The sequence below is a fragment of the Tinamus guttatus genome, unplaced genomic scaffold, assembly GCF_059628265.1.
Source record: "Tinamus guttatus ecotype Peru unplaced genomic scaffold, ASM5962826v1 Tinamus_guttatus_pri_ptg000226l, whole genome shotgun sequence".
NCBI lineage: Eukaryota > Metazoa > Chordata > Aves > Tinamiformes > Tinamidae > Tinamus > Tinamus guttatus.
In genome coordinates this window covers 2,902,771-2,926,021 of record NW_028288760.1, presented here as the reverse complement: position 1 = coordinate 2,926,021, position 23,251 = coordinate 2,902,771, and the positions used below count along the sequence as shown (strand labels likewise).

Here is a 23,251-nt window from a genome sequence, read left to right as displayed (position 1 = left end):
GCCCCTCGGCGGCCCGCGCTCGCTCCAGCAATAACCACAGCGAGCAGCAAGGTGTGAAAGTGCTCCAGAGCGCAAAATAGTTTATTTAAGAATTTACAGTGTCAAATCTTACACTTAGGAAAGACGGCGGCGCCCAGCTCCGGCGCAGCCCCCCAGCGCAGGGCTTGGGGTGGCCGCTACTGCCAGGACAAGCGGCCACCGCGGGGCCGGGCGGCTCTTAGGTACAAAAGGAAACCCCAGCCTGGCCCCAGCACGGACGAGGACCGCGGGTTTCCGATCCCCCCTCCCTCCCCGCTTTATTTTTCATTTCTCTCTTAATTACGTATAAACCCTCTCCAGCATAGGTAAGGCGATGCCCACCTCAAACGTGATGATGCTTAAGAAGAGACAAACAATTAGGGCCAACACAGGTTATTTCACATTCATGGTATTTCTACTCCAGGGTAGAAATTCAAGTAAAATCAAAGACTTTGGGTGGCAAATTCTAAATAAAATAGGGTCTATGTTTTAATAAATATTTAAAGTTTATTCTCTCTTTTTTGGGGATGTGAATATGAATGTTGCATATCACTGTTTTCAAGATTTCCTCTATTAAACCTAAAGCTCTTTAAGTCCAGTGGTAGAGATCTAATCCACCTACTTTTAGCATGTTCAGAATTTAGCTGTTAGCTATTTAAGACCTTGGTTATTTTAGTAATGGGAATTCAAGAACAGAGTATTACAGACAGATTCTGGCACCTAAGAGGAAAAAAATTAAATGACTTCCAAGCTGTTACCTCGCTAATTACACAGTGCCAGCAGTTTGAGAAAGCAAGTAACCATATTGCACTTAAAAGGACACTCACTCATCAACTAGTACAGCATTGGCTATTATACAGAGCTTCTTTCAGACTATACAATTTGCTTTACAAGAAGTCTAAACCACGAACTACATACATACTAGGCAAGATCCAAATCAAATTAGTATTAGATTACAGTCACAGTTTTCATTCAATATAGGTCAATTTATTTGGATGAGCTGTGGCCCCCTCTTCCCCCCTCCCCCTTTCCAAAAACAAACGAGCACATCTTGAATTTCATATGTTGACAAATCAAGTCTTGTTTTATAAGCATTAAAATTGTGCATGGTCCTCTTAAGGCCACAGAGTGTTATATTACAATGTGGACATGTATGTCCCCCACTGGGAGGGGAGTCTCCTTCAGAAATTAAGGAATCCCTGACACCTATGTCTGAAAGTCACACTAGTCCGTTTAAAATAAACTTAAGGAATCAATTGCCTATGCAATTTACCAAGAGTTTTTGTAACAGACAGCAGCTATTTCCTCCCTTAGGTCTATTCTTTACCACAACGAGCTGTTTCTAGCCAGTTCTTAAAAGGAAAAGGTACATATATTTTATGTTTGGTAATTACTTGTGTAGATGAGGTGCGAGTAGCAAGACTCAGGAAAAAAAAAATCACCCATCCTCAAATTACTGTCCTGTTAATTGCAAGCTAGCACTGATGCACGGGCCATAAGATTGAAGAGTTCGTTGTATAATCAGAACAAGAGTGTGAATTTGAATACAAAACCACGGTATTCTACTTCAACGTTGGGTATTTCCTCTGTCCAATTCTTCCCAGCCTTGAACTTCCAGTAACTGCAGGAGACTGAAAAAGGAGAATAGAAATTAAACCTACAGTGACACTGCCTCTTGTGTCATGCCACTTTTTAAACTCTGCACGCTTTGTTCAAGAAGAATGAATGAAAGACCAGAGTAGCAGTTGCTAATTCCACTGCTTTAGCTTGCAGAATTCCCAAATGCTATGAAGGTAGGGAAAGCAGGGAGACGAATGGGATTACTTTTCAAACAATACATAAGAGCAGGAGGGGATGAGAGGTAACTAGGAAAAACAAAGACAGTGATAGTACGATCAAAATGCTAAGAGATGGTAAGAAAACTGTGAGAAGAAAAAGCAGAATTTGTACTAAAACGTGAGGCCAAACATAGTTCCTTTAGGGGCAAATGTTGACTGAAAACAGTTAAAGAGGGCTCCGCATAGTTGATTTACCCAAGCAATACCTCCCTTTGCTTAACACACAGGATAAGTAAGTCTCTGGCTCTGTTTCAGGTAACAACTAGGGTTTTACTCACTTGTGCAAATTGAGAGGGATTGTAGAACTGTACTGTTCCTGCTGGAGGTCCCCCTGAGGGTGGTACGGCGGAAGGCTGCAAAGGGGATTGTATGAGTGTTACAGAACTGCCTCTCAAACTTGGCTTGCTCAGGCACACAAAGGAAATGTTCACAGTAAAAATGCCAATAATACATACAGAGCAGCATATTGTAACAACTGCAAAAAGTGCCGGTACGGTTCGCATCCATATCTTTAATATTACTTGCTTAATGTAGGAATTGGCAAAACAATGTCACATGCATAAACTGTAGGTAGCTCTGAAAATCCAAGGCATGCAAAACCAAAACAAGACACCAAGTGCGATTTCACCGGATTAGTACCTTCCGCTTTTGTTAGTAGACCTTAGGACTTGCCCCAAAATAAACAGTCTGTGTCATTTTTTACTATATTTTTAATATAAACTATCAGAAAGAACTTGCCACCCGTTTATGGTGACCCTAGAGTACTCAACTTACAGCAGAGATGAAGCATTCCTTTAATTCCTACAGGGGTTTTGCAAATGAAATAAGCTACGTGTCATCACTGATTTGAAACTGGCAGCAACAGTTGTTTGTTTTCTTTTGTGTTTGCTTGACTCTTGTTACTTGATTTTAAAATTAACTGACCTCTGGTATCCCAGAAAAAGGTTGATCATAATTACTAAGTGAATCATTTAGAAACTTAAACATAACAAAAAGCATGCCTGGATTATGTGCATTTGCAAATACAAAAAAGGTTTGAAGACCCTGTTTGAGCGTTAAAAGGAACGCTGCATCGTTACTCACTTTTAATGCTATTTCTGTGAAATGAGGAGACAGGAAAATGGCTAAAAGTAGCATTAATAAGTATTTGAGCAAATGCAAAATAAAGAAGGGAAAATAAAGAAGTTAACATAAATGAGAATGGCCAGCCACATGTACCTGATTAAAATGCTGGCTTACTTCACGTGATAATGAACTCATTGAACTAGAGCGCGAAAGCTACAAAACAGCAAGAACACACAAATACAAAAAAACACAAATAAAAGAAGTCGTCATGCATGTCACTGCTCCAAGCTTTCAGTTGTTTTATTTAATTTTAAAAGTCTCACTCTGCCAATGGTTAAACCAACTTCAAGTTAAAAAAAATAAAAATATTTGTAGAGCCAGAAGTTAGTTTAAATCAAAAGGACTTCGTAAAGCACAAAATTATGTAGGTACAGAAAACATTTAGTAGAAACAAAGGTAATGTTACTCTGCCTGGCGCACAGCAATCCATCCTCCTTTTTGTGTCTTGCATTTACTATTAGTCAAATTAAATGCATGCACGGAGGCAAGAAGAGACCCTCAAACTGCTACCTTAACATCTCAGGCTGAAATAAATGTTTGTAAAAATCTATTGTATAGAACAAGATCATAACACAAAGACAGACATGGAGACTGAACTTTTCATATAGACTTAGAGGTCTTTTCTGTACAACTTTGGAGGGTGTCACTTGTTTCCACCTCAGCTAATCATCCTCCATTGAGTTACTTGCCGTTTTAGATGGCCCAGGTTAAGATCACTACAATTAATGGTTAAAATACACTGCACAGGTCCTTAGCCAACTCCTTTGGATCAAGCCTTACCTCGCCTGACTGGGAGCCATCAGGGTTGGAAACAGGAAGCCCGGATCCAGGTGGAAGGATTGTAGTGTTTAAATACTAAAGAAAAACAATGCACTTTTTTTTTTCTTTGTTATTGTATTTCGAATATCCCTTATGATGCTAGTTCACACTTCAGCTATACTGATCCCAGTGAGGCAAAGACATGTTGCAAATGTTGCAAGCCCAGGTGAAATGTGCCCAATACAGCTACTTCCTACCTGCGTGATTCCTTATCTGACACACAGCAAATATGGGATTTACAGCACTGCCAAACTGGGAAATGAAACTTTTAGTGAGTTTCCCATTTCCATTTTGACTTGTGTTCCACCTTCCCTATTTTTTCAATGAAGATTCAGAGTTTTCTACCATGTCCCCACCCCACTCCACCCACAAAACAACCCAGAGTTTTGAACTGCACATACACATCATCCTAACCCACCTCTGGATCAGCAGCTGCAGCAGGGTCTGTGCTGGGTTGATTTGCAGCTGATCCGTGCTCTCCAGCTCCACTGCCTTCCAGAGGCTGGGATTCCCCTGGGACTGCAAAGGAAAAAGGATATAACCAAACACACTATATCAGGGTATTTGACTTAACAGAGTGAGCGTCATCAGTAGAAATGATTTTCTACAATATCAGTCTTCTCCCAGAAAGAGAGATAATCTAAAGAGGACAATGTTAATATCTCCAGATGCTTCAGTCTTGCTACAAAAGCAAGAGAAAATAGCACAGATAACCTTGGTTATCCACATGCAGCATCACTACATGCAGTACAGCATGCAGTGATGGCAAAGTGGACTGACAAGTAGATGTGCAGGTAAGACAGTCCCTTCCCTTTCTTTCCCAAATAGCAATCTTGGAATAGAAATAGGTGTCAGCAGTGAGTAATAGATACTTGGCAGGAACACTGCACAATTCAAATTTTGCCCTTTAGATGACCCAGCTCCTCTGTAACAAATGACTGAGTGCAGAGTTAAGCTTTAGTAATTCGCTTCACTGCAGTTTCTAGACCAATTTCACTACTAAGAACAAAAAAAAACAGAGTTAACAATAGTGCACAGAGTTAATGAGTGTTCATTAAAGGATACACAATGCACAGAGAGGGAAAGGGACTCTAAAATGTCCTCCACAGACTTATGCACCCACGACACACCTGAGTTTGGTACAAAGACATTTGCAGGGACTGGCATTGGTGCCAATGGAGCAAATAGATCTGATGGAGCAGGAACAGCAGCACTCGACTTCGTTCCACCTGGGTTCAGGACATCAACATAACGAGCTCTACTTCCCGCTAAAACATAAAAATCCAGAAAGAGCAGAAAAAAGATGCTGTATTAGTTACCTCTGTCTATTTTGAACAGTCACCCAGTTATACCATCACTCAGAATCAGAAAATGCCCAGGAGATAGTGTGATCTATGTCACAGAGCAATTATGAGAGTGATTACAATGTAGAAGCTGAGCACCAAAGTCAACATTGGCCGCAGTTCCATATCAGTTGCCAATCCTTCCCAAACACTTTCAGAAGAGACAAAACACCCATGTTAAGATTTTAATGACAGAAAAAGTCTGAAGTCTTTCATATTTCCAGCAGAAAAAGCTGTCTATTACCTGCTCTTCTGGAGAAGATGTTGACAGGAGCACCAGGGGGGCCGCCAGGCCCAGGTGGAGCAGTCTGGGGAACTTTAGGAAATCCAGCTGGAGGGGGTGGTGGAGGTTTACTCTGCAGGGAGGAAAAAGTTCAACCACATTTGACTGCTAATTTGAAACCAAGCCTTCAGCTAACCTCATCTATTTTTTACATATTCAGAATACATAAAATTTGAAATACAGACACTTTTTCAGTCTGATGGCTTGTTATCTAACCTCAAAAACTTCAACTTATCTACACTCACAATAAAAGGAGTATTGACACCAATGGTTCTTATTATTTGTTTACAATGGTCTAGAATGCTTACCTTGAAGAATAAGGGTGGACAAATTGTTGACTTTTTGCTTCAGAATGCATTTCTTTTTTAAAAATAGACCTCTCCCCCACTTTTCCTCCTCTATTCTGCATGCAACAAGCCAATTAGCAGGCAATCATCTACGTGATGTCAGCTTTTATGAAGCTGAACTAAAACTTTGAGTAAATTCATTTTAAAATTCTATTATAGCTACTAAATCCAACTACACAAGTAACTAAGGACAAAAATGGTTCCAGAAAAACATAACATACAAAAATCTGTTCATTAGTTTCCAGGGTTGCACATTTTAATCCAAATTCCGCAAGATGTAGCTCTTAAGAGCCAATAGCAAGTTAAAGAGAATTATATGCTAGCACGGATTTCAGTTTTCCACTTCGGCAAATACAGAGACCTAAAATTACCTCCTCTTCTGGTTCATCCAAATTAACCCAGCGTTGTTTCTTTTCATCCCAAACAATCTGCAAGGAAATCACAGTTGAAGGTTAGGTGTCCAACTTATGCTTATTCATCTCAGAATAGGCATAATTTTGAAAGTTTTTCACATAATAACATTTTCCTACTAGTTGTTCAAACAACACTCATCTACCATCCAGAAAAACAGTTGGAGCAAATTAAAATGTATAGACATAATTGATTTAGAGGCCTTACTGATTTATTCTTGTCATCTGGAAGGTAAGCTTCATTCTTTCCTTTTCCCATCAGCCAGCGAAACCAGGTTGACCCAGTCTAAGAAGAAATATGTCTAGTCAATTCTCGCAGCATTTTGCTTACAGCAAATTCAAAGAAAAAGAATCACATAATAGTTCATTTTCTTTTAAATTCTTTTGTTCTTAAAATCAGTTTTACCTTTCTAGATGGTGGCTCATTCTTTTTTTCCGTTTTAGTCTCTTTCCTTTCAGGAATAGATGGAGGAGGAGAGGGCTGTTTTGCTGCAGAGTTGGATCTCTCTCGTCCCACAGAATGGACAGAGGACTCTGAAGTGGTCCGAGATCTTCGCCCGTAGCCCTGCATTACAAACACACAGAAGAGTACAAAGTCTTCACTGCTGGAGGGAATGGATTATATCTCATTTTGCTAAATAAATTCCTTTGAAAACTTAGGACCAGACACAAAGGCACCAGCAGAAAGGGAAACGGATAAAAACAGAGACTTAGTGAAAGAAACAGCCTGCTCACAGTACACCCTAGGTGCTGAGGACTGAGATGCACACCTGGATCTTTGCCCCAGTGCCTAGCTAGATATAAAGCAGCACAGGCTTAATAAGCAAGTAGCTAAGGCTCTGTCGTGGAATCTTGCTCACAAAGACCATTTCAAAATGCTCCAAGACACTTGGTGCTTGCAAAGACCAACCATGATGCTAACAGCAGAAGAAACGTATGAAATAAGGATACCATGCCAGCCATTCTGCCACAGAAATCCTCTTCTCTCTGATCTGGGAAAGTATTTCTTGATGGAGATGCCGGGGCAGTTCTCTGCATGCCTTAAAAAATGAAATTAGATGATGTTAATGAAAGCATTTTAGTGCATTTTTTTCACTAGTTATAAGTTTTGTGCTACAAAGAACTTGAGCTTTTAAAGGACACACACTGAAGCTGCTGAGATTTTTGTTACTGGATGAGTAATTAGGTTTGTTCTAAATACAGGTCACAGTAAGACGACAGATTCAACTATTGGTACGGAGCAGTATAGGTTTCTTCACGTCTTACACAGCTCTCCCAATTTTAGTATGCCTGCCTTCATGTGTGAGAATTAAAACTCATCAAGGGCTTTGAAGCTGATGTCCAGAGGCAGAACTCCCTGAGACTCCAGTCACAGACTTTACAAACAGAGCTGCCAATCCCAGTTTATTCAGTGATTCCATGAAACAGGAAGTTACCTGCTGAGGCTAAAACGTCATCTGGTGATTGACATCTCTTTTAAGCTATGCTCAATATGCAAGATTAATACTTTTTTAAACATTTCTTTAACCACACATTTTATTTAAGTTTCATTACCCAATACTTCATCTGCCTTTTCTTTTTAAATACTAAGATATTTTGCATTATCCTCCAAATATTTTATTTGGAAGAAAAGGGATTTATAGTGGTGCCAGACCTGTTTCCTGGTTTGCAGGCTCTTCTGAACGTGGTTCAGTCTCTTGTGGTGGCCCTCCCGGAGGTACTGTCGACCCTACGTAGAGTGGTGATGGTTCAGCTCCGTACTGACTCGGAAATCCTGCAGGTGCAAAGCCGGGTCCTGGACCAACAGCCGGAGGACCCACCGAATAGAACGGGACACTTCGAACGGCTTCCTGGTCAGCAGGAGGAATCGCAGCAGCCGACCCATCAAGGATGGTCTGAGGTGCTGCAGCACAAAAGAATTAGGAGTATTAATTAAGTGAAAGCTCCACAGCACAAACCCTTGCTTCTGCAAGTAACACACAAGAGTGAAACCTCACTGTTTCCATGACCCTCTTAAGAGGTTTCTAATACTAGAAACCCAAATGTTTTCTTCTTTGTCATGAGGAAGGATAGGAAACACTAACCTGAAGGCATCAGCTGCACACTTTGCATCTGTTGTGCCATATTGGGCAATAAGGATGCTAACAAAGCATTTTCAGTACCAGGACCCATGTCATGGCCGACTCCTGCTCCATCACACTGACTGGCATGGTCTAATTCAGAGCTTGGTGTGCTACAGGCATATTGTTGTGGGGTAGATCTGTCTGCGTTATAAGCTATTGCACCCTCCTGCACAAGAAAGCAAGATCTTGTTAACTCTTTCAGATGTTAAGTTCACAAACCAGGGGAACATTTAGCAAGGGAAATCTTAGAGTGAAAATAGCACAGATAATTTGTTAGTATTTAGTCAAAAAGAGGAAAGAGTTATAAGCCATTTGTCAAGATCAACCAAAACACTTAATGAAAAGTTTTTAACAAGGTTAGTTAAATAGATCAAGCTTTCAAGTTTCTAATGGATCTTTGTAAAGAAAGAATACACCTTCCCTTCTACTTTTTTACAATTTATCTGCACTAATCACATACAACTTTTTTCCCCCCAGCAAACAGATCCTTTGCTTATAACTGGAATTATTACAACTTAATAAGCCTCCCAATTCTCCTTGCACTAAGTGATAAAAAGTCTCTCATACAACGTAGCCATCCTTTAATTATTCTGCAAGGAATTTTAGGGCACTAAAATATGGTACATTCACTTGATTTAGATCATAACATTTGTGTTTTGTGATCTTAATGATATATTCATCTCATGTTTCTATAGTTTAAAACATATTTTAAAAATTAACATTGACATTAAACCTTAAAAGGTAATATTTCATTGTGGCATGTACATTCTGTACCTTGATCTGTCCATCCACATGTCGAAGCCTTACTAACCATGAAGGTTCAATAAAGGATTCTTGTTCTGGTTTCTCTTTTATCTGTGGGTCAAATAGGCGTAGCTGTGATGACATCTAGAAGAAAGAATCATTGCAAAGATTAACAGGCAACTTAAAGAAATACTTTAAAAAGGCAACTTTAGTCAGAACTTAAAATCTACAATATGAAGCTACAAACACTGAGTTCTGGGGAACATTCTTCCATATGTTACCTGGATTAACTGGCCAATAAGTACAGGTGAATAGTAATGTGGATCTTTAAGAACAGTTCTGGAAATTACTTCACAATAATGAAAAGCCTGAGCAGCAAGGCCCATTTCTGCGAGGCGGCAAGCATAGATGAATTTGAAAACCTGCAGAAAGCAAGAAGGTGAAAAAACACGTGATCAGAACATTCCCAGAAATATCAAATAAGAGTTTGTCATTTCAGTCAAAGTTCACATACACCATTATATCTACAACAAGCATCTTTAAAAAACAAAACCAGAACTCTAGTCTCTTTCCCACCACCTCAATCTTCTCTTCCACCCAATATATCCTATGGGAGTAATCTATTTAGTGCAAACAAATCCTGCTTGATTTTTCCTTTGGGATACAGACTTATGACAGCAACGGAAACAAAAATTCTCAAGTTCAGAATGCCCAGAGAAAAATGGAAAAAGGTTGACTCAGTGACAAGCAACAGGAAAAAGCTACTCTGCACAGCATTACCTATGAGAATTCCAGTTTGGAACTGATAAAATATTTTCTATGCTAGACAAAGCACATGCAAGATAAATACCCAGCAAAACCTGACAAAAGTAAAACAAAGCATCTCTTCACCTGGAAATTGGGTAAGTTGCCAGGCTGAGTGCCTAGTGACTGAGCATATTCATAGGCTTCTGTTCTTTGGATGGCTTCATTGGTGGCAAACTTCAAGAAAGGCAAGCTATTGGGGAACGAGGGAAGGAAAAATATTAATTGACATTGAGATGCTATACACTGTCAACAAATACAGATCTGTAAATTTGAAATAAAATGAGAAGCAGCAGAACACACAGCATTCCTCTCTTAGGACAAGGAGAGACATCAGAGAAGTATCTCAAACAACTGTGGCTTAATGCTGATGGCAGAAGCACTGCAACTCAGTCTCAAGCCATTAGGCTTTTATTTTCATATTTTAAAAGTTAAAAACAAAAACACACATGAGAAACACGAGCTAAGCCAAACCTATGATTCGATCCAATCAGGACAAGCTTTGTTGTTTTCCTTGTATAGACCCCAAATCCGACCTGGGCCATAAGGTAACAAAAGTGAGCAGCATCCAGAAGGCCTTTGGAAGCTGTAGAAAAGAAAGAGACAGAAGTCAGGATATTCTCTCTCTCTGTGGCACATCACAATTGTGTGTCCCACATTGTTCTGTCTTTGCATTCAAATGTACCTTTACAATAGGCACAAGCCCACACAGAAGTGTTCTGTTTCACATTTTAAGCAGCAATTGTCCGTTTTAAAAAAAAGCTGAGCAATTAAGTTTTCAGAAGTTCAACCATCACCCTGTCCATTCCCCAAGAGTTACCAAGAGTGTCTCCCATGGTAGCAATAGTCCTGGATTCCAAGTCCATGTTATTGGTCAAGTTGGATAACACCATTGCTAGATGCGGCCTCCAATCTCCCCATTTCTCATCTCCACAGCACTAAAATTAGAAGAATTACTTAGTCACACCACTGACTGGAGCTCTATATAGGTGTTTCAACCTAAAAAAAGGACTAAAAATTAACTTATCTGGCATTCTAGACCAGATACTTTTGAAAGTACATGAAAAGATTACTATTGGGAGCTACACTACTCACCGCAGCACCTACTTAAATCTCAGCTGCAGCTTCAACTGGAATCTTACCGTGGATGCAGCTGGCATCCTTCCAGACATGAGCTGGTAAACAGTCTGCAGAGGGTCATTAATTGGGAGACTGTTGGCAAATCTACAGAGACATTATACAGAAAAACAAAAACACAAACGCTGTTGGTAAGCAGTTAAAATCCACTTGAACACAGAGTCGTTTAGTTTTGGAGAAGCAAGTGCAGCTTGAAAATGCTACACTGAAATTGCCCATGGATAATGCTCAGAAGCAAAACAATTAACTAAGTGGATCTGCCACTGACATATGTCAATCCAAGCTAGGAAAAAAACCAGCTCATGATTGTCCCTGTGCCAGCTGACTAGGCTCAGTACATGATTTCACAAGCTGGGAAAGCAGAAAAAGTTTAGCTTGTCTACAGACAAAATTAACACACTGCTCACACTGCTTCTTCCAGGCAGAAAGAATGAGGGTACCAAAGTTACTTTGCTTTAGCCAAGCCACACGTACACACATTCCAAAAAATAAAGAGCAACAGGTGACTTATGTCAACCAAATATACATGTAAAAGTGGTAATTTTTACATGAGTTAAGGATAACTCAATTTTGACATCAAGAAAAGCACTGTACCTGGTCATAACTCTTGCATGTGTCCTGCTGTCCATTTTACTGGCAAGTAGCAGAGCATGACCCCATAAACCATGCTTCATGGCTGACTCCAGAGCATCCTGGTTAATACAGAAATTAGTTTACTGGAAAAAGCTTAATGTACAGCTTAAATTAGCTTAACACAGTGATTGCTTTATGTTAGCACCTTGTGACTGAATTAAAAATGTTTGCTTGGGTCAAATGCTAGCATATGAATAAAAGCTTTTGTTTAACTTCAAAACTTTAACCAAATTACAACCCATGTAGAAATGTAAATAGTAGCATAAGCATTTACCTTCTTACGGCCATAAAGGAGCAACTCTCTGAATCTTTCTGTCTCTTTCTCAAGGCTGTCAATTGTGGTTATGAGACTGTCTGTGAGAAATGAGAGCTGGGCTTCGCCAGATTCCTCTTCGACTTGTTCCAAAGCTTCATTAGTGAAATCAATCAGATTTGCTTCATTAGGTGACTTCCCAGGGAGCCACACTGTTTTATGGTCTCGTAGCAAAAGTTCAGCCAGATCTGTTCCCACTACAGTCTACACATGAGAAAAGAAAAAGAAAAATCAAAATAAAACCCCAATCATACTAAGGATATTGGAATTCTATTATTCAATGTTGTCTTCATTTTGTTAGTTTGAGAGCAGTGGGTGAATGTCAGGCCTCTGAGGACCTGAAGGCCAGTGACTCATTTCCCTCTTCTGCCAATCAGCAAACTACTCTCCAAGATAAGACACTACGCATATATTTGTACCTTTTACATAAATACCATTTTATCTATAAAATGTTCTAGGAAAGAAAAATTCAAGCAGTAGGACATACCCCATTCTGCCTGCACAACAGCACAATGAAGTCCCAAAGCAGACTTGCAGACTCTTTATCAATTAGATTTTCATTCTGAAAGCACTGTGTGGCTTTATTTTGTGCAAAATTAATAACATCCACTTTATGGGTGTCATCCCTGGGGGGAACAAAAAAGAGAGGTGTTTAACGAGACAAATAAAACATTCAGATCACCAGTGCAAACAGCATAAGGAACACACAGCTTGAGTATTATTTAAGCAAGTAAAAAGCAACAAGTATTTTGAGTCACTAAAACCTCTAATTTATGGACACTTATAGACATTTTACAGTTCAATAAAGAAATGAAATCTGAAACCATAAGAGTCATTTAAAATCTCTAAGAACATACTTAGCAAGAGGACCAGGAAATGCTCTCATCTCCTCTTGCTCTGGAGAATGTTGTAACATAGTCTGAAAAACAAATATAAACCATAAGAATTTCTTGTAACTATGAACTGCACTCTTAAAAAAAACATAAGGAAAACAGAAAAACACAGACCTGGATCTAACCTATAGTGTAATCAAGGCTATTACTCTTGAACAAAACACATATGGCAACGTGCAAACTGTGGATGGATAAAAAATGTCAAAACCCACTTTGCATAGGAAGTCATTCTGCAGCATCACTTATATGAAAAACAAATTAATGTTTACTAAAAAAATCCTCCTCACATCCCCTTATTAACTCCCCTGGTGCTGTTCCAGCACTTGTGTAGAAGTACTAGCACAAAAAAAAGACACTTTACCTCCATACTGTGTACTTCAACCAGAGCTGGCTGTCCTTCTGAAGGCAGGTTTGGCAGCACTTTTATTAAGTATCCCCCAGGAGCAAACCTAGCACAGATATGAGGCACTGAAAATTTCTCAGGTGTTGAGGGCCTTAAAGGTGCTGAAGTGGGAAGAAAAGGTCAAGTAAGCAGCAGGAACCTGAGTTGCAACTTTTTTGAACTTAATGATGTATTTATCCTACTCAGTAATCTTCAGTAAATCAAAGATCTTTCGGAGATTTGCAAATACAAAGTTAAAAGCCATAGAATTTCATTCTATGCAGAAAGGGTACAAGATAATAAGGAAAAATCTAAAGTGAAAATTTAATCACCCCCATGACATATAAGTAGCATATTTCAGAGCCTGTCTAAAGAGACACTTAGAATTGCAAGTATGCAATACTTAGCAAACACCATCTAGCTACTATTCTGGATATAGAATAGAATTATAGAATGCTTAGGGTTGCAGATTTCAGCAAGGGATTATCCTCATGCTGAAAATAAACAAAAACTTTGCTCAAAACTACTAAGAACAACGTTTTCTTGTTAACAGGCTCAACGAATACACAAAAGAATCACATATATAACAAAAAAAAAAATAATAAAAAGGCAGACTGCTGCGGAGACCCCCTCACACCCACAGTACCCTCCCTGCACGCCCCACGTTGGTGCAAATACCGTGTTCTACAGCCGACCAGCCGGGTTCAGGTGGGTAGCCGTAATCTGGAAAAGGCTGTTGGCCGTCAAAGTTAGCAGCGTATCCGCCGTACGGATAATCCGCGTGGAGCGACACGGCCTGCGCGGTTTCGTACGCGTTAGCCGTTAGGTCGTGATTACTTCTATACAGCTGGCTCTAAACAGATGATATTAGTAATTGTTAGCAGAGAGTGAAGTTGCGTGAAGCGAGCAATACAGCAAACACGACTCAGGAGATTGCAAGGATTTTTTCCTCCCGTTTTTAGATGGTTCTTAAACCAGGCTTACCACATCACTACAAAGGACCTGCACATGGCAAAGCTGCCTAGCAAGTCAGTCAGTATCTCTTAGTGTTCACCCCCTCAGTGTTTTAACTCCTATTTGATCTGTTCACATCCAAATGCATTCAGTTCTCTCACAGAATATCCATGTGCTGTGGGTCAAGGACAGCACTGCGATGTTCAGAGGAAAGTGTTGCTGTATCAGCAGCTATGGATCCAAAGCAGGAGGGTTCTTCACCCTTCTTGATAGAAAATCTGACCCGAGTAAACCCAATAAACACCTAGTTGACTTAAAATGCTACAGATTAATGCCTAAATGACCTCCAGCACTACTTTCAATAGTATTAAAAAACAGAATTCAGACTGAAAAATCACCTAGTCTTCCAACAGACTTAATGTATTAACACGTAAGACTGTGGCTAAAAAGATATTTTTGACCAGCAAAGATAATTTATCTGGATATTCTCTGTATTTTTCAGGTATTTGTATTCATGACATAGTTATATAAATAGCCAGAGGTTAGATTTGGCTTTGCTTTTAAATACAAGATAGTAAGGCACAAATGTTGAGTTAGTTTTCTTGCAGATTGCAAGTGCAGTATTAGCCTTCATGCTTGTGATGAGAAAAATGATGCAACACTCAAAGCCAGACACTGCATCAACTACAGCCAAGCACAGCAAGGGCAAGGTTCTCACAAACAGCAAATGGATTCAGTAGAAGAACATTTCTATTTCTGTATATGTGGCAACTTGCACAACTGAGTGCTGATTTTGGTTAAGGTTCTCTTGACAACTATGACAAATATTAAGTTCAAAACTGTATTAGAAAGCAGTTTTAACTTACAGAGTAAGAGTTGTCAAAATGCATCTTCCCCAAGCTAAAAACAGAAATATTTTTGTATATTTCTAATTTCTCACCCACTCCTATCACAGAGGATTAAAGATGACAAAGTTATTAATCCTGTGTCTAAGATGAGCTCAACTGACAGACAATACCTGACCTGTCCTTTAGAAACTCACTTGTTGGGAACGAGAGCTAAAACTGCTCTGGCGGCTGTGCACGCTCCGGGAGCTCCGGAGGCTGTGAGCGGAACGCTCGCTGTGGACGCTGCGCCTGTCGAACTCGTCGCCGTACGGATCTCTGGGAGGTTCAGCTTCATCATCGAAGCTGCCGGCGAAACGCGGATCGTATCGCCAGTGATCTTCATACTGCTCGAGTCTGAAGAACAAAGAGACAAAGCAGAAAGAGCCACTAGTACCTTAGAGGAAAGCAACTTGGCTGCATACGTATTAAGGGGAAAACTGTAATTTAGGAAACCTCAAAACGGCTTTTAGATTATTTCCTAAACTGAGGTTTTTATTACTGTAAACCAATTGACATTTGCTTGGAAAACATTCCATCATTCCCTGAGTGTTCTAGGAAAACCCAAAGCATGTTTAACCAGTCTGAAAACAAACCCTATTTGCCTTAAACTCTTTACCCAGGAGTGACATGACAGTTCAGTTTTCCCCCACAACTCCCTCTGTTGAAGGAAAAGAACTAGCAACATACATCTGTGAAGTATTTTGTATAATAATTTATTTTTAATAATTTATTTTAAAATGTTAATAATTTGTCACAGATTATATCAGCCTCCTCATGATATATTAGCAGGAGGATTTTGCTTACAAAGCTACATAATATCCCCAAACTCTGAAGAGTGGCACGACTATCCCAAGAGGCAGGACACGGATGGAACGGACGCACCTGTTCCCATAGGGATACGCTTCTCTCTTTTGGTAAGGGTTGTGCTCAGCATCATACCAATACCTCTGGTCATAACTCCTAGGATCTCTGTATCTGGGGTCATATGCTGAGGAAAAACGCTCCCAACGACTTGGATCTTTGGAAGACAAAAATAAATAGTTTAGCTATTTGAAGACATTACTTATAAATTTTCTCAACTCCTTCCTCTTCAGTTACAATCAGTAGGTTTTTAAGAATATCTCTCTCATCTGTCAGATAAACATCACTACTATACATTTAGTTAGACACTCTTTAAGGAGACAGTCCATCAGACAAACCTCCCACAACAACTTTAAAGTTTAGTCAGAATTCCTTTAACAACTCAAGAAAAAAAATATAATCTAACATATATCTTTGCTGTCAGTCTTTAGAGCAGGCAGATTTTGTTCAAAATTCTCCCTGGCACTATCCAAGCAATTCTCAGAGAGAGATACTGGCTGGTAATCTGAAGGGAATTCAGATAACCATGGACAAGGCCAAACTACGGACAAGGTCAGTTTCTGTTTACACCCCCCACCTAAATTTTGCAACCTGGCCATAGGTTATAGGCTAAGGATTAAAATCAGAAACACTAGCTGTGGTATGCATCCATCCCAATTAGCAAAAAGAAAAATGTAAGTTTAATGGTAAGTAAAAAGGCTCCATTTATTTTCTTCTTATTTATGCTGAGCAAAAGCTGGACTGCACAGTGTTCAGAATCAGAGTCCTCAGATCAATTTTCAGCCAGCATAACTTTATTTAAGCTGTGGAAAATAATTTTATTAATACAGGAGAAAAAATTGTAATAATGGTGATTTTTAAGTCAGTCTTCCCCATATATATATTTCTAAACCCAAAATTTATTATATAAAAACACAGAGCACTCTTGACACCTTACCTCCGTAATCATATAAGTTAGAGTAGTAGCCTGAATAATAATCACTCCATCCACCTTTTGCATAGTAATCTTCATTATACCCTTGCCTGAAAGAAAGGGCACAGAGTTACTGCACAGAGTTATTCCTCCTGTGATACTCGGATTTTCTCTCTTGAAGCCAGCAGGGGATATGCAGAACTACAGTGCCACAACTAGAGGACCAATTTTAAAATAATGCATTTAGAGGAAATCTAGGAATCATAAAATTAGACCTCCCAAACCTACACATGATTAAATTGCTCGGTGCCATCAGAAGCTGACAGCTGTTATTACACAATAGTTTGGTAGCTTTTGTGACAAATCCAGTTACTTATGGACAATTAAACACAAAAACTACTGCTGTAACTAGCATCCTTTGAATGGTCTCAAAAGCCAGTTACTTAATAGGCAATGAAGTAATTGCTCCCTCAACTTTGGGCCTTTATTACACGTCATTTTTGGGAAGCCATCGTACAGTTTCCAAAAGAAAGCTCCAAGAGGAACGACAGGTACACAGCAAGACGTAGTGCAAGTGCAGACACATAAACACCCTTCTGTGTGTGCACAGGAGGGAAAGATTAAATGACAGTGTTGAATGACAGAAGCTTCCAGGCTCTTCTATGACAAACTGAACATACAATTAACAGCACAAACCCCAACGTGGTCAAGCAAGTCGAGCGACACCCTCCACTGAAAGGGCACGTAGAAAGCTCGCTAATGTGACGCCTACTTTTGCAAAGGAGGAGACTTGATCTTATCATGAGGAGTTTATGCACCCATCTTCTCTGCCCCCTTCAGAAGGATGTTATTCCTCTCCCCACTGCCCTAATTCTCCCAAATACCAAGCTGCATCAATCCTGAAATATTATGTGAAAGTTTCAGGCAAACACTATCGCACCAGCTCTTTCACTCTTGGACTCTGCTGCCCTGCAGTGTCATGGCACGGGCCACATTTTAAACTCAAAGCACAGCATTCCCCGAGTGCTATCTTAGTACAACTAGAAATCATTAACTCATCTCATTACAAGACATCACAGTGCACTTAGATTCACTTAAGATGATGATAAAGTCACCACATTGAGTCATTGTTTTGCACTTCTCAAGGCCAAAACTTCCTATAATCTTTCCAGAGATGGTAAACATAATTTTATTCTCAGTTTCTGTCTTTTGAGAATATAAAACACCATATATTAGAAGGCCATGCACACTGTTATGCTTGCAAAACAAGTTCCAGACCAATGTACAAAAGTGCCTTTTACTAACATAACTAGGGACTGCTGTTTAAGTGTTAGTTAGAAACTAAATTAATACCAGCTAAGAGAACCATGCCCTATATTTCTCTTTCACCCCACACAGGCAGAAGAACTAAACAGCCTTTTCTGCCTGGAAGGAAAGCTAACAGTCACATAAAGAACTGAATGAAAGGAGGGTTTCAGCAATAGAAAAGACTGCCAGAATTGTAGCAGGATCCTTTCTGGGAGGGCATTTGATACTCCACGTTCCTACAGCGACACACGATGAGTTCTTGAGCTCCTTCACTGTGCCTTATGTTATAAAGCTTCACCTGGAGTAATTACAGGATGAACTTGAGGACATGCAAACTCTGCATTCCGTGCTAGGAGTGCGTACCTGGAAGAAGGGCGGTCAGAGCAGTGACTGGCTCTGGAACTAGGACGCTCGGGCTCAGGATACCGGTAGCTCCCAGCCTCTGGGAATGCAGCACTGCTGCTATCATAGTGCCTGTACCGCGGGTCATACTGCCCATAGCTGTCCTCCTACGGAAGGGAGAGGGACACGTGAGGAAAGAGACTTCCTACCTCCAAAAATAAAAATTAAACCAGCAGTAAAGCTTCTTTCAAGACCAATTCCAGACTTCTTCCCCCTTAACACAAGCAAATCCGGTTATCTGCAGAGATGGAGCTTTATAGACTGAAGCTTTTGGTACCCCTCGGGGCAATACAGCCCCTTGTGCATAGATTTAGGTCCATCAATAGCCAAAACTTAAGAAAAATACATGCACAGAACTTCTGAATTAAAAGCAAATCAGCCACTACATTGGCCACTCTATTAAACTGCCAGTAATTCAGGCAGAAGGTGAGAACCATGTTCAAACACCCACACAGCTAAGATAGTTATAACTGCCAAATTTTTTCCAAAATTGGCAATAAAAATGCTGTAAGTTGACATCTGTGCCAAATGGAATTGATATTAGTAACCACATTACATTTTAAGTATCTCTGCAAAATAAATTTAAGATCCTCCTCACACCTCTCAGGTCAATCCTTGTAACTGAGGGTTATCACATTGCTGGTTCAGCTTTATGATACTTGATAGATATTGTAGGTTATTGGATTCAACAAGAGGCAGCAAGGAACTATAACCAAAAAGTCTTCTGCACATTTTCCTGTTATTTTGAATCTTCCTTAAAATTAAATACTTCACGCAAATGCTATGCTGAATGCTGATGAAAACACCACTGTTTAAACCGGTAATTTAAAAGATTAGCATTACTAATACATACTGAGAAGAAGGGGGAAATAAATATTTACCATGTAATAGAGATGAGCTGTGGCTCTGGGGTCTCCAGGAGGGTAAGGTGCTGGGTATGGAGGCTGGTAGGCATCATACGGATGGCGATAGTAGTAATAAGGATTTTGTGGTGGACCAAAGGCACCCTGAGGGGTCTGAGGCGGCGGGGGACGCTGCAGGTCTTGCTGCACACTCAGCACCGCTAGAGAGGTGGCAGGAGCAGCTGTGGAAGATGACTGTGCAGGCACTGCTTGCTTATCGGGATCACATCCCGCTGGGAGCTGGGCTGAGCTGCCCTCTTTGGGATGTGGGTGGCTCCCAGGCACCTGCTCCTCATGCTGCTGGGGCTCCTGCACGGCTTTAGCCCCCGCTTGGTGGCTTGGGGCTGCTGGGGGCTGCCCGGGTGACGACGGCTGCTGCATCTGAGGCGCTTGCATTCGTGGTGGAGACGGCACCGCTCCCTGTACAGCTCTGTCTGAGACTGCTTGGTACTGGGGGTCTTTTGTCACCTGTTGATAGAAATGCTGTTTGTCACGCACTTCGGGACCCACCTGTCCGGCACTGGCAGCTGGCTCTTGAGGATACCCTGGCCCACCGGGAAGCGATTGATTATGCACGTGAACAGAATTATTCGCACTGCCTTTCTCCAGCGTCCGCGGTGCTGTGAAGTCATGCACACCAGCAGCTTCTTCTTTGCTATTTGAATGATTTGTGGAATTATTAGCCTGTGCTACAGAACTAACAGGTGGGACTAGTGCACTTGCACTTCCACTCGGGTGATTTGTCCCTGGAGAAACAGCTGAGTGAGTCCCCGGTTTGCTAGCGAATTCAGGAACAAAGCCTTCAGAATGAACATTCAATTGACTGTCTGCAGTCAAATTAAGCGGAGTTTGCATCAGCAATTTTGCAGGATGATTAGAGGCAATATCAGAGGAATTAACAGGACTTTGCAATAAATTATGGTTTAACAGATTAGTATTTGGAAGTGCATTGACTAGCAGAGATCCAGCTTGCATTGCAGGTAATGGCACATTCTCCCCAGAGATGATCCCACCAGCATGTGAAGGCTGGGGACCCAGTGCAGGCCTGTCCCCAACCCCAGAATCCTTCATTGGCTGATTGTTTTCATTTCTGTTTAGCTGATTAGATAAAGAAATAGAAAAATTAATTGGCTGAGCTAAGTTATAGCTTTGATTAGGCTGAGCAATGAGGATAGGCTGATTTTGCAAAGACTCTGTAGGTGGAGAAGACAATAAACTTGCATAACCAGAACTTGCCTGAGACTGAAGTGCCTCCTCTTCTCCCATTTTGGGAGGATTCTCAAGATTTTCGGAAGATATATTTCCATCTTGGGAAAGATGCACAGCAATAGTTCCTGGTTTATTTGGTTGCTGATTAGACAGGCCTTCTTCTGGCGGCTGAATGACTTCTATGGTTTGCCTGGCAGGTACATACACTGCAGGAGCAGCAGGAGCTAGAAGAACATTTCCCCCAAAATTAGGTAACTCATTATGAGCCCACAAAGTTGTTGCTGGGCTGTCACACTTCTTAACCACTCCCTGAGCTCTTGTTGAGGACCTTCTCTCAGGCAATGACTGTATGTTTTCCATACCAGATCCAGAATGCAAGGTATTTCCAGCTTCATCTGCAACTGCATGAGGCAGGGGGTGTACCTGAGGCATGAAAATGGTTTCCAGATTATCCGGTGGCTGTTCAAGATTGCCTGGGGAGGCAGTCGGCATAGCTGTATTTTTCTTGGTATTCTTTTGGTTTGGATGGTTCTCTCTTAATTCAACCACCATCTTTGCCTGGTCGATCTCTGCAGGTTTTATCCCAACTCCATGGGACCTCACAGGTTCAAAAGAACTATTTGCACTTGTCTGGAATACTCCGGTAGGCTTAGGAGGGCTGGGAGTTGGAGGCTGGGAGAGACTACCATGGTAGTTCTTGCTCATGTTTAGCTCGCTTGAATCCCCTCCCAGAGGAGAAGAGTCAATCTGTTTAAAGAAGCTCGCAGAAGCTTCTTCATCAGGCTTCCCACTTTCCTGCTGAATGAAAGTACCAACTTGCTCTTGAGGTCTCGTTGAGCTAGAAGCACTCCTGTGGCTCCGGTTGCTGTAGGTGGAAGACACACTATCCGGTCGAACAGGATAAGGGAGTGAATCAGGTGCCTCCAAATTTGGTCCTCCCTCAGCACGGCTCACGACAGAGTTCTTGGGAAACACCTGACCGGGCAAGGATCCGTATCGGTAGGGATCGGAGCAGGCGGCTGGGGACGGAGCACTCATGTTCGGCGGTTCACTCGGCAGCACTTCTTGATTCTGGATGCACTCCAGGTTCTCAACATTTTCATACTGTGCCCCACTGTTTCCAGATGGGCCTCCAGCATGTGTCGTGTCATCATTAGCAAACACAGAATGCTTACTGGTCTGTGTCTCCTGGGAACTGCTTATAGCTTTAGGAAAATACTGGACATCCATTCCTTTTTGTACCATCTCACTGGCTGAGCTTGTACCAGTCTGCACCTGAGACACAACATTTGTTGCAACCCGCTGAGGATGCACTGGCTGGTGATACAAGGGTCCCAAATTTGGCTGACCAACAAATTCAGTTTTCTCAACCATGTAGTTTTTTTCAGATGAAAGTATTTCCTCATTCTCAGCTTCATCCCCTTTGAAAAACATAGACAGAGTTCCTGACTCTCGACCTGTGGGGGTAGGTCTATTTGATGCACTAGACATATCTAAAGACTGGTTTTGGGGGTTATTTTCCTGAGCTGTGGGAATAACAAAACTGGAGTCTTGCAGTGGTGGCTGTGGGTAAAACTGCTCTTGGTAGGGTTGATTTAACCAAGAGTTAGTCATTTCTGTGTTCTGTCTAAACATATTTCCAGGCTGGACGCTATTCACGTGGTGACTGCTACCTGCAGAGCTGTTTTTCCCATTTTTTTCACAACCAGCTAATGAAGGTGCTTGCAGGATGTTTTGTGGAACAGCTTGGTGCACAGGACTCTGCTGCAAATTTGTCTGTGGGGAAGGATGAGAAGTGCTAACAGAAGACTGAGAAATGTTATGAACGTCAGGTTGAAAAGATGGCTCAGGGTAGGGCACAACATTTCGAACTGGAGACTGCGCGTTACCTTGAACAGGTCTCCACTGGGACATGGGCTGCTGAGGAGATGGAGAGAAGAGTGTTGCAGTGGATCCCGGAGGAGCATCGCTTGTTTCTCTGTTAACATCTTGCCTAACTCCAGGTTTGTTTGATGTAGACACCATTCCAGGATGCCCACTGAAAGAATTCTCAAGTGCTGCTCCTGTATTATATTGCAATGACACTGCAGGCCCATGGAGTCCAGCATCCGCATTTGGATAAACCTCTGTTGTACTATTTATAACATATCCTGGGGGCGGCGAAGAAGCTGGAATATTAGAAAACGTGCTGGGATTTATCCCCACTTGAGCCACAGGAGCTGATAAAGGCGTAGGCAGTCCATGAGGATTGTCTCCTGCATGTGGAGGTGAAGGATGCATAAGAGCTGGTTGGGGAAACACCCCTGGGGGAGGACTTTGCATAGCCAGCGCGTGGCCCTTGGGCGCAGTACCTAAAGAGGAGCCCTGGGGCGTTTGTCTGCCGAACGCAAAGGGGTCTGTCACGGGCTGCACCGGGACAGCGGCTGCGTTTGGGCGTTTTGGGAGGGAGCTGCTTCTCCAGAACATGCTCCGAGGAAGAGCGGCTGGAGGGGGAGCCGCGGCTCCGGGCGGAACGGCCTGCGGCGGCTGCTGCATGACGGGCTCCCACGGGCGCAGGGACCACGCAGGGAACTAGCAGCGAGGGCTGCTCGCCGAGTCCTGCT

At 41.5% G+C, this 23,251-nt stretch overlaps 1 protein-coding gene across 3 annotated transcripts; it reads right to left on the bottom strand.

Moving 5' to 3' along the window:
- Positions 1 to 361: 361 nt before the first annotated feature.
- SEC16A (SEC16 homolog A, endoplasmic reticulum export factor) lies at positions 362 to 23,251 on the bottom strand. 3 transcript variants are annotated; one of them, XM_088525337.1, is made up of 31 exons: positions 19,419 to 19,624; positions 18,499 to 18,644; positions 16,852 to 16,937; positions 15,936 to 16,071; positions 15,209 to 15,407; positions 15,033 to 15,066; positions 13,891 to 14,065; positions 13,192 to 13,334; positions 12,795 to 12,856; positions 12,425 to 12,563; positions 11,899 to 12,141; positions 11,586 to 11,683; positions 10,997 to 11,078; positions 10,675 to 10,792; positions 10,329 to 10,440; positions 9,942 to 10,047; positions 9,332 to 9,472; positions 9,081 to 9,194; positions 8,268 to 8,472; positions 7,838 to 8,086; positions 7,135 to 7,223; positions 6,590 to 6,748; positions 6,392 to 6,469; positions 6,145 to 6,201; positions 5,388 to 5,499; positions 4,931 to 5,068; positions 4,219 to 4,319; positions 3,762 to 3,836; positions 3,075 to 3,134; positions 2,135 to 2,209; positions 362 to 1,649 (listed from the first exon to the last, which is right to left on the bottom strand). In XM_088525337.1, exons 1-31 carry the CDS (start codon positions 19,493 to 19,495, stop codon positions 1,581 to 1,583), a joined length of 3,678 nt encoding a protein of 1,225 aa, XP_088381463.1. In that variant the 5' UTR covers positions 19,496 to 19,624; the 3' UTR covers positions 362 to 1,580. The 3 variants fall into 3 exon arrangements, with proteins under 3 accessions (XP_088381463.1, XP_088381461.1, XP_088381462.1); XM_088525335.1 differs by lacking the exon at positions 15,033 to 15,066 and having other exon boundaries at positions 19,419 to 23,251; XM_088525336.1 differs by lacking the exons at positions 3,075 to 3,134; positions 15,033 to 15,066 and having other exon boundaries at positions 19,419 to 23,251.

Bases quoted from the DNA above. Each gene is read 5' to 3' on its own strand.
- SEC16A (XM_088525335.1), bottom strand. From the start codon at position 23,183: ATGCAGCAGCCGCCGCAGGCCGTTCCGCCCGGAGCCGCGGCTCCCCCT. The intron at 3,837-4,218 runs GTGGGTTAGGAT...GTTTTTCTTTAG, and splicing joins CTGCAGCTGCTGATCCAGAG to TATTTAAACACTACAATCCT. The intron at 2,210-3,074 runs GTACATGTGGCT...TCCCCTTTGCAG, and splicing joins TAAGCCAGCATTTTAATCAG to CCTTCCGCCGTACCACCCTC.